The sequence below is a fragment of the Scomber scombrus genome, chromosome 19 (genome assembly GCF_963691925.1).
Source record: "Scomber scombrus chromosome 19, fScoSco1.1, whole genome shotgun sequence".
Lineage (NCBI taxonomy): Eukaryota > Metazoa > Chordata > Actinopteri > Scombriformes > Scombridae > Scomber > Scomber scombrus.
In genome coordinates, this window is record NC_084988.1 from 12,165,760 (window position 1) to 12,177,319 (window position 11,560).

Consider the following 11,560-nt stretch of genomic DNA (forward strand, 5'->3'; position numbering starts at 1 on the left):
TGTTTGTTCCAGCAACGCCTCCCAGTGTTTTCACTCTGCAGGATGCAAATTAGACATCCTATAAGTAAAAAAAGCCAAATTAAATGGCCTAATTGGTTTCCTTGGGAAGGGTAAAATAGATTTTAATCGATTGCCAGTGATGGCCTTTTATGGAACCACATTGGCTTCTGCTGTTTAGATTTAGCAAACACATTTAATATGCCTCACCTCTTATGCGCCCTCCTTCTGTCTCCTTTTGTCTCTGTCTGGGAGCTTTTTCATCATTTGCTTTTCCACTTTCTAATGTCCTCCTTCATACTCCCAAAAATAAAAGGGATGATGATGATGATAACGTCACTAGGTAACAATCATTCATTCCTAATTGGCTGAATACTCTCAAACTGCTGCGCCAAAAGAGATGGTTTTTGTAGGTCTGCTATAGCAAGACTTGCCTGATTATTTAAATCTCTTTCAATTATTTAGGCCATACCTATTTGTTTCACACTACAGTTTTTTCTGTTGCTGTGTCATCTGAGGGAATAAAGAAAGTAAGATGTCAAGGTCACATTTTGTCACACAAACTGATTAAATCCCTAATATGCCACCCCTCTCCCCCACCCTCTTTCTGTCTTAGTGTTTCTCCACCTCCCTCTAAATATTATCACAATCAGACTTAATATGACATTTAGAATGATTATACCATTGCAACAATTGTGTATAATTAAAATGGATGTTCTTCTCACCGAGGACTTTTATCAGCAAAGTTAGTGTTTTTTTCCTTTTTTCCCAGCAAATTATAAAACATCTAAAGTTAGATCAAGAATGCAACATTATCTGATACCTTATTCTCTGACTAAGCAAAGTCAGATTGGTGTACTGAACTCATTTCAGCTTCATTGTATGCAGTAAAACTAAATACAGTTAAGATGAATAGCCCATGACAAATGAAAAAAATAATTTCAAGCATTGTTCATTTATTCATAGCAGACATTATGGATTACAGATGAGTGAAGCATCCTTCCACTGCCAACAGTTCTATGGAGATGTAGGAATAATTAGTTAAGTACTTCTGTGTTGTTGGATTACATGCAAAACCTGTAAGCATTACAAATTACTCTGGAAAGAAATAAGAATTTAACACATTTAGCACATTTGTAACCACAGTTGGTACACATGGAGACAATGTTAGAGCAACAACTTTAACCTTGACAAGTAAAGTTAATCAGTATAATCAAAAATGGCCAAACCTTATCTATACACTTATTCTATTAAATGTGCACCGTACCTGCCAATTTCTAAGGAACAACATAGGACTTTTTTCTTCCATAATTCTTGTGAAATTCAAGTAAATAATGTGTCACCCAAGATGAAGAGAAGAGAAGATGGAACTGCACATCCAGTAAATATGAGCAACAGCCAGGCAATGGTACGTAAGGGTAAAACTGTACAGACCAACATTTGTACTTGTTGAATTAGGATTTCCATGGTAACAGATTCTTCGTACTTGTTCAGACCAGGGGATAGAAGGCGTCAGTAGCAATGCCACACTGGTTGTGTTTGTTCCTGGACATCTTGATGTATCCCTTTTCTCCCCAGTGTAGACCCCAGCTAGAGAAACACAAATTACCAATAATATTTAACTGCTATATGTGAAACAGGATCATGATCATAATACTAGTTCATATTATAGACTTAATGATGTTTACACTAATAGAGTGAGACTCTTTTGCTTCAGAATTTTTAAATTTGCTTAACTGTATGAATTTTATTCAAGATGTTACTCAGTCTTCTAAGGTAAACTAAGGTCAACCCTTGATACAGTAGCCCCACTTAGACTGAAAAAGATTACCACTAACCTAACACCTTCTGGAGAAACAAATTAAGCAATGTAAAAAAGATGCAGAAAGAATACATTTTAAGAATAAACAATTTAATTAGTCAATTACCAAACTTTCTGTGAACACCTATTTACAGCAAGGCAATCAAACAGGCAAGACAAGCTCACTTCTCAAGTAGTAGATTATTGGTGCTGTCCTTTGTGACTTCATTCACTTTGATTGTGTTGGTTGGTCATGTGACCGGAATTTACTTATCGCACCTGTGTGTGCTTGTGTAATTTTGCTGTGCGAACCCGAGGAAGCTGCAGGCAAAACATGTTGTTGACTCAAAATAACACTCAGTGAGGGGAGTACTCTGTACTGATAGTCATTTATTGTTTTGAACAATAATAATAATAATAAAGTCTGATTGATTGATTGATTGAGAAGTAAAGTAATAGCACACACATTTATTTCCATTCATGTTCAATTTAAGAAGCTGTCAGCATCCCAACTGAGTTTCACTTCATTTTGGCAGGTATAAATAAGATACTGCTAAAGCTTTCGGTGAGAACAGAAACCTATTTCAGGGTTTCTCATGTGACACCTCTTCCTCTCAGTTAGCAAGAGGGCAACCTACAATTTAAAATATTAGCAACCTTACCTGTTCTTAACCAGCCAGTAGTCATGTCTGTTTTCAGTGCTGTAACCTACAGCCAGCACAGCATGGTGCAACCATAAGCTGCTGCAGTCTGGCTCATCATACACCCCTACAAAACCCACACAGATATTAGACCATTAGTTAGGTTTTCATTTTTTTTAAAGAAAAGAAAAGAAAAAATAAACATTCTTCCATATTTATTTTTGTATTTGATAAGAATATTTTCAAAAAAGGGGAAATTAAACTGTTCACCTGATTTATAGAGCTGGAAGGATATATGAGAAGCATCAATGCCAACTGACACAGGTCCAACACTGGCCACAGCCTCCTTCAGGGCATCTTCATCACCCTTTTTCACTTTAACGTAACCTGTGCACGTGGCACCTATCTTGGCAGGGTTGTAACAGCACGGCCCATCCTATTTGAGAGAGAATATTTACCAAGGACACATATGTCCACAGACAATATTTCCAACCTATTACATTCTCAAAAGATTGAACTTTAGATTTTTCTGTCCATTAAATGGTTATTGAATGCTTTGTATGTATGTATGTATGTATGTTGTATGAGTATCCACAAGATGTCGGTGTTGTACATCACTCACATGAAGGACCATTATTTTCACACATCTTGAAAACCATCTGAAGAATTTAAATTTGCACAATAAGATAGATCAGTCCTTTCTTTCAGTGTACCTTCACATTGTCTCTGCTTTTTATCACAATAATGGAAAAATGGCTGTTTTAACATAACATAACATCTGAACTTACATTCAGATAAAATGAACAAAATCCTTTCTGTTTACCTTGGCCTCATAAGGGTAGGAATCTTCTTTTTCTATTCCTCCGTTGTCTATGATGTACCTGAAAGAATTATCCATCCGGCCACCATTACAGCCCTTGTTGCCATATTCACCAGAGCAGTCAACCAGCTGTTGCTTGCTGAGAGGCACCAGCTTCCCTGTCTTCCTGAAGTGCTGACCCTCCACTGAGCCAGTCTGGAAGATGGATAAGTGAATTTGTAAACAGAAAACATCCGTGTAAAGTTTCTTGCATTACAACAGCAGAGGACACTGAGTAAGGGTGTACGTACTGCACTGAAGGCCCAGCAGGAGCCACACTTCTTCTGATCCATGACGTGAGTGACATATCCCTTGTCCCTCCAGTCAACAGAGTTGGGCAGATCAGCTCCCTGCTGCAGCCTGAGGAAGGCAGAGCCTCTGCGAGGCAGAGAGGCATTGAAGAAGTCCAGACAGCCCTGGGAAATCAAGTGTTTGTACTCTTCATTTTCCTGGTGGGGAGAAACACTTTTTCATCCAAAATGTCTTTGATTTTGTCTTACAATCTAATTGAAACCAAATGACACATTTGCTATTCTTCGGTTTTAAAGCAGATACACCCGACATCACTAATAGGCAGACTGTAGTCTGAGTCTGGACCCCGACACTGTCCTATCCAGACCTGGACATATAGCCAATTAATTATAAAGAATTATTAAATTATGATGGAGTGTTTCTATTTTAACTAGCACAGTTTTCTTGCCTTTATTGCACTGGTTTACGGGACCAGGAAACGCACAGACCAACTGTATATCTATGTGAAACACCCACTTTACTACTTGGCACGCCCACTTGGTTAGGTTTAGGCATGAGGAGTGGGATGGTTAGGGTTATGGGTCAGGGGCGTCATGTAACACGCCATTGCAATGACAGCATCAGGACTGTGTGTCATGTAGTAAAGTGGGCATGTCATGTAATAAAATGTGTTGTGTAGGTCTGCAAGACTGCAGATAGACCATTCTTATCACACATAGGGAAGGGTTGAGACAAGAGAGACAGTCAGAGAAATAAGTGATTCAGAGAAAGTGGCATGCTCTAAAAAGGAACTTTTAATCAAGAGTGGAGTCTTACATGTTCATTCTTCCCACAGGTGAAGCACTATGAGATGAAGCACAAATCTTTTCAGCAAACATGCCCTCTAAGATCTGAACTGAGGGCACAGTAAACAAATTCATGCCTTGCCCAACCACTACAAGAGGAGAGGACCTATACCTGGTCATAAAGGAGATGTTAACAAAGATGGCAATATAGTTGAAACAAGTGGTTTCAATAACCATAGATGGAGCCCCCGCCATAGTAGGGAGAGAGAAACGAACTGTGGCAAGAATGAAAGAGAACAATCTTAACTCATCTCTAATAACTGCATAGTTTGTCAATCGGTCCCGTTCTCCACCCAGTCAAATGAGAATGCTTAGGTGATGAACACAATGATGACAATGATTAACTTTCTCAAGGCATCCTCTTCCCATCAGCATCACATGCTCAGAGAATTTCTCAAAGAAATTGATGCAAATGCCAATGACCTTCTATTGCACAACAATGTAAAATGGCTCAGCGAAGGCAGAATGTTGAAGCACTTCTGATCCATCTGAAGGACAGTTTTCTTGGCACAGCAGAAGAGCCAAATGGCAACATTGTCTATCTTTTTATTAGATGAGAAGAAGATGGATGTTGCGGCTCTTTTGGTTGATATCACTTCACACCTGAATGAACTGAATTTATAAATACAGAGCAAAGACAATTCAATTTGTGACCTGATGACAGCTGTTGGCGCCTTCCAGAGGAAGCTTGAGGTCTTCAAGGAAGACCTGCACAGAGACAGTGAACACTTCCCATCTGTGCAAGGGTAAGAGAGATGTATCTTCTTTGGCTGACTTTGTTGACAAGCTGACTGTAAGCTTAAGGAAAACATTTTGACAGCTTCAGCCTTGGACAGCCACTCACCCAGTTCATTCAGAAACATTACAATTTGTTGAGACTGTTTTGAAATGACAAAAAGAGAAGGAAGGAAAACTTGGAAACTCAAGCTGTTACATATACTTGAATGAGAAAATAACATTTATTTTATTTAAGAGAATAATTATTATTCATAATCCCTCCAGGTAAATGTGAAGATAGAGAATAAATATTGTTGAAATATGATTGAATCATACTCTTTTTATTTGATTGTTGAAACAACTATGCTAGTTCAATATGTATGGCACTGACCTTTACTTGAGGAAATATTCTCTAACTGGAATTCTATCATTTTAATTGAATACCTTCTGTCATACACATTTAGGACATGCATTTAATAAACAGTGTCAGGCACATTTCTGTTTCTCTCCTCATACCATGTCAGCAAAGTAGGTCATGCCAAGGTGGTAGGACTTCATGCCCTGATCTGCCATGATGTTGTGCATCAGCACCAGTCTGCGGTTATTAAGCCAGATTTTCCTGCGGTAAGCTTCCTCTGAAGGAGAGTTAAAGGACTTTTCTGCCAATCAGAGAAACACAAATCTCTTTACTTTATGCATTTAGAAGTGATTATATGTAAATAAGGACACAGTACTCTCCAAATTGTGGCTTTACAGGCTGTATCAACTGAAAACCAACGAAGACCTACTGTATTTGACAACAGACCTCAGTAAAGGAAAATAGTCTGATAAGAGTCTTTAGTGTCTCACCAAACTTTAATTTCCAGGTGTGGAACTCCAGGTCCTCCAAAGAAACGCTGGCACAGCTGGCCACAGTCAGTACAGCAGCAGCAACCAGTAGGAGCTTCATCCTGAATGACACACAAGCACAAAGAGCACAGAGATCCTGTGTGACTTGCACTAAACGTACAGGTTGAGAGTGAAGTCTTTCACTTCAGCTTACTTTAACATTCATTTTCTGTGGTGATGTTTGATGTCACATGTACTCTACCATCTGTTTTTCATGTCTTTTTCTTCCCTGAAACTCTTTCTTCTCTTTATGCCTCTGTTTATTTTTTGTAATAGTACACCTGCAATAAGGGAAGTGTGTGTCTGGGCAAGTTGGCGCATCTGTCTAAGCTGTTTTTGCTATCTGTGTCTATGTTGGTGTGCGCGGTGGAGATTGAGGTTAAACCACCTGTAGGTAATGCAGGGTAGTGTCAGATAGGTCTTCTTATATAGGATACTACACTAATAACTTGTGCATTATGATGTTCATATGATGCCATTTTTTGGAAACATATTTTTCAACCTCAGCAAAACAGGAAACATCAGGATCATGAATTGCTCTGTCCATGTAATGAGGACACGATCAGTTACTTAATCGTTTATTGCTGAATACAAAACAGAATAAAAAATGTAGAATAGTTGACCAAGAGGTCTATGTTTGCCTTTTGCTTATTTTTTTCTATCAAGATAAAGTTTCACCCTAAAACTAAGTGAGTCTGTATTAGTAAGTTACATGGACACAGCTGAATCTGTCTTTGTGATATTTTATACTGTTTTTAAACTTAAATAGGTGTGTCCTGCAATTGAAAATTTGTGAACACAGAAAGCATGCCTCTCCAATAATTGTCATCTTATTGTAGTGAAAGGGTTTGATTGTCCCTGTGACCCTGGGAGCTGTGTTGTCGGGGGCAATAGACCCTGGCAGGGTGTTCCAAGGTAAATTGGTCCCAAGTAAAGGAGCAGACCAAGAACAATTCATAGACCTCAATTAAGCGGAATTTCAGGTAGGAGCTCGATGGCAAGCTTCTTGTGAACAGGCTTTGACCCAAGGAGTCCGGTCGGACACAGTGTGAAGCCCTCTGGGCTCAAAACCTGCAGAAATAAAACTGGGGGGTTGGTGCATGGTGTGGTGGAGGGAACACTTTGAGGATCTCTTAAACCCAACCAGCATGCCCTCTATGAAGGAGACAGAGTTGGAAATGGGGGGAAGCCTCACTTCCATGGCAGAAGTCTCTGAGGTAGTCAAAAAGCTCCTCAGTGGCAAGGCACTGGATGTGGATGAGATTTTTCCTAAGATGCTGAAGGCTCTGGACATTGTTGGGCTGTCAGCTAGCACGCCTTCTCAGTGTCACATGAAGATGATGTGGTCACAACACATACACATACATATACACGACACACACACATATACACGACACACACAAGCACTGCTGGCCATAGCTTGTAATTGATGCTCACATGCCAGGTAGCTGACTTAAGGCGGTTCACAAGATGTTCAGGACGTTAACTTTCTGAAAATCAAAGCTCGGAATTCAACTAAATATGTGTATTTTGTTCGCCTTTCACTCACAGCCTTTTTGTTATTGTTAAAGCAGCCTCACTGTTTTGTTAATTAACTGCTGAAATAATGCCCTGCAACGCAGTCGAGTAGTTAGGGCACATACCTTATAATGGCAAGGTCAGTGTTTTGAATCCAACATCGGAACTTTATTTCAAGATTTCCCCCCTCCAATGCTTCTGATGACATCCTCTATCATAGCGTGTCTGTATTATCTGAGACAGTTTTAATTATTGTGGAGTCTGGCTCCACCTGCTGTCCATAATGGTCCTCTGATCAAACATCTCAGTTTCACTCTGACAAATATTGTGCAATATGTTGAGCCTCCAATTTTGCCCCTTTACTACCCAGAAGCTACCGGGCAGTCACTATAGTGAATCTGCAAAAATGAGAACCTTCTGCCACTCCCACCTATGAATAAACTCAGAAGAATATGGGGAAAGTATCTATTCATCATATAATAATGATAATGATGATAAACAAAACAAAAAAAAGTTTTAGTTTTGGTTTGTTTTGGGTTATTTTGTTACCACTGCATTGTTATGAACACAGCAGGAGAGGGCAGCATTTCCACAGGGTTTGCCCATAAAGATCATTGGTAAGCAAGATTCCCACACTTATTTCATTGTACGCCTCTCATCCAATAAATCTGCATTACTTGTTTTGGTGCCCCTTATACAAATTTATTTAACATGTCAAATATTTGTTTTGGGTTTCTTCTTTCTTTTTTTGGGGGGGAGGGGGGGGGGGGGCAATATATGGTGCTAAACGTGGCTATTATCAATGTTATTTTGGGTTTATTAACAGATAATTAATATAATGTGACAATAGCTGTGAGTTCATACACATACAGTGGTGTACATCCTGGAGGATCCAGTGTGAAAAGGAAAGGAAATCCTCAGACCCAGTTGTTACTGGGAACTGTGAGGAATGCTATCCATGGTAAACTCCTCTAATTTCATTACTCTACATGTTTCCTCAGCTTAGAGCCAATCACATAGTTGGCTGCTCTCTAGTGGGGGTCACACATAGCATCCACTAAATTGTGACAGTGGCCCAGACTGGCATACCATAGCGCATAATCTGATTATCGGATCAATAACATAGTAACATTTGGTGCATAGCTGGGATGGCTGGCTTCTTCTCGGGTGACACTGCTGGCATTCACCACTCGTTCCCACTTTACAGGTGACAAAGTGTGACTGGAGCAGGAATTCAAACGGAAGGCCTTTTAAATAAGGCCAGTTGTATAGTGTAACCTTGACCACATTTGGTTCTGCTACTGTATTTAGGATTCATAGAGCTACTAAAATATCAACACACCCTGTATGCCAGTGTGTAAAATGAGAAAAAAAGTGGTAAACAAAAGTTTCATCAAGTCTGTATTCTCTATAAAGCCCAATACTGAGATTTTGAAGTTTCTTCAAGCCAACACAATTTTTTTCTGGACGTACTTATCTCTCTCCATCCAAATGTGAAAATTGACCATGAATATATGTATTAACACCACAAATATCTTGGACACAAAAGATGGAAATGACACAAGAAACATCCCATAATCATTTAGAAAGACCAAATTCTAAATATCTATGAATGACAGAGAAATAAAGAACTGAAATGAAACATCATTCAATTAAAAGAACACAATATTTGAGTCTGTTTAGATGTTGAGCTGAAAACAATGTTTTTTGAGAAATAGTCTTCGTTCTCCACAAAATATTCCTTTGTAAAGATAATACACAGTTTATGATTTCAACATTCATATGATTAGGAAAGTCAAATTTAAAGGTGAATTGTGACTCAGTCCATCGATACCACATGCACTGAGTATGGGTAATATCAGGTACTGACAATGCTCACATCCTTCTATCAATGTCTCTCTGGGCATAGTACAGTACATGGGGGAATCAACAAGCGCTTTTCCAAAACTGCTTTTTGTCAAAGTTCAAGGATAAGTTTTACACCTAAATAGTTTCCAAAATGTGCTCCCAAGCTGCCTGGAAGCCACATGCACATTTCAAAGATTTCACTTACAGTACTCATTTGGTCTAATGGTTACATAACCGAGGCAAACACAGTTATTTGCTGAAATACATACTGCCTGTTGATGCATCCATACTGCCATCATTATCTGATTACTACAACTCCTGTACTAAGTGATAAGAGTAGTCAGATGTTTGTGGATTTTATTTTAAACTATTCTTCTCACTGACATATGTTGTTTTTATCGCACCTAGGCAAAGTAGAGTAAAAGACTTTTGAGAAACCCAGCTTCACTTCCTATTTAAAGTGTTATTTATGGGAAACTTTTTACACAGAGATGATAATAATTTACAATCGAAATGTTTTTGTTTGTTTTGTTTTTGCTACCATTGCATTGTCATAAACACAGCAGGAGAGGGCAGCATTTCCATAGGCTGTGCCTATAAGGTACTTATATTTCATTGGTACACACTTATTTAATTTTATGTGTCTCATATATTCAGTACTTGTTTTGTTGCCTCTTATGCAAATGTATTTAACAAATCTAAACTAATTAGTTTTCTTGTGGATTTTCTTCATAAAAAACTGTATAATATGTGGTGGTAAACATGGCTATTATGTTATGTTGAGCTTATTGACATCTAATTAATATAATGTGACAATAGCCATGGGTGCATACAACCTATGGTGTACATCCTGGAGGATCCAGTGTGAAAAGGAAACCCTCAGGCTCAGTGACAATACTAGTGTGAAAAGGCAGTAAGATGCTTGGCATGGGGAACTGTGAGGAATGCTATCCCGGGTAAACTCAACTAATTTCATTACTCTACATGTTTCCTCAGCTTAGACCCAATCGCATAGTTGGCTGCAGTCTAGTGGGGGTCACACATAACAGCCGCTAAATTGTGACAGTGGCCCAAACTGGCATACCATAGTGCAAAATCTGATTATCGGATCAATAACATAGTAACATTTGGTGCATAGCTGGGATGGCTGGCTTCTTCTGTGGTCACACAGTGCTGGCATTCCCCACTCGTTCCCACTTTATAGGTGACAAAGTGTGACTGGAGCAGGAATTCAAATGCAAGGCCTTTTAAATAAGGCCAGTCATACAGTGTAATCTTGACCACATCTGGCTCTGCTACACTCTCTAGGACTAATAAAATATCAACACACTCTGTATATCAATGTTTAAAATTAGTAATTGATCTAAAATAAAAACACTCCATTGATATTGTATTCTCTATAAAGCCTAATACTGAAGTTTTAAAGTATTTTTTTCTTAAAATATTCATCTCTCTCCATCTAGTGATGCTTACAGTCTTTTAAATGACTGTACCTTAGATATAATTTTTTAATTACATGCAAAGTACACATTTAAGAGGTGTGAAAATTTACCATAAAAATATTTATTGACATCACAATCTTCTTGGACACAAAAAATGTGAAATGACACACAAGAAACATCCCATAATCATTTAGAAAGACCAAATTCAAAATATCTAAGAATGACACTGAGAAATAAAGCACTAAAATGGAACATCGTCAGATTGAAAGAACACAATCTTTGAGTCTGAGTAGATGTTGATCTGAATACATTCTGATATGTTTTTTTGAGAAATAGTCTTCATTCTCCACAAAAGATTCCTTCATAAATGGATCAGAAACCTCACCAAAAACACGTGGTATGGTCATCACCATCACCTCTCTTTGAAAAACACAATAAACTGAACCACAATCATTTCAGAAGCACTGGCCTAATCAAACATTTTAGAAATGCACATAAACACCAATAAATAAAAACACTTTATTTCAGAGAGCAAAATAATATAATAACAACCAAAAAAGGCATCATGATGACAGTCACTAAGCATAAACCGCCATGATTGCTGCCCCTGTTTATCGCTGCATGTTGCTTTTGTGAACTGCAGATAAGTGGATGATGACAACCACAGTACCACACAAAAGGCATGAGACAGAGATAACCAGTGACATTGGAGGGAATCCCTGCTTGCCGCTATTCATCCCTCTTTCCCTCTA

General features: G+C 38.5%; 1 protein-coding gene across 1 annotated transcript; it reads right to left on the reverse strand.

The window, feature by feature from the left end:
• Positions 1-1,487: 1,487 nt before the first annotated feature.
• LOC134000375 (procathepsin L-like) lies at positions 1,488-6,061 on the reverse strand. The gene is made up of 7 exons (XM_062439696.1): positions 5,962-6,061; positions 5,629-5,771; positions 3,550-3,747; positions 3,263-3,454; positions 2,710-2,875; positions 2,461-2,566; positions 1,488-1,587 (listed from the first exon to the last, which is right to left on the reverse strand). The coding sequence occupies exons 1-7, from the start codon at positions 6,059-6,061 to the stop codon at positions 1,488-1,490; spliced, it is 1,005 nt and encodes a 334-aa protein (XP_062295680.1).
• Positions 6,062-11,560: the final 5,499 nt, after the last annotated feature.

Bases quoted from the DNA above. Each gene is read 5' to 3' on its own strand.
- LOC134000375 (XM_062439696.1), bottom strand. From the start codon at position 6,061: ATGAAGCTCCTACTGGTTGCTGCTGCTGTACTGACTGTGGCCAGCTGT. The intron at 5,772-5,961 runs GTGAGACACTAA...TCTGATTGGCAG, and splicing joins CACCTGGAAATTAAAGTTTG to AAAAGTCCTTTAACTCTCCT. The intron at 2,567-2,709 runs GTGAACAGTTTA...TGGGTTTTGTAG, and splicing joins CTTCCAGCTCTATAAATCAG to GGGTGTATGATGAGCCAGAC.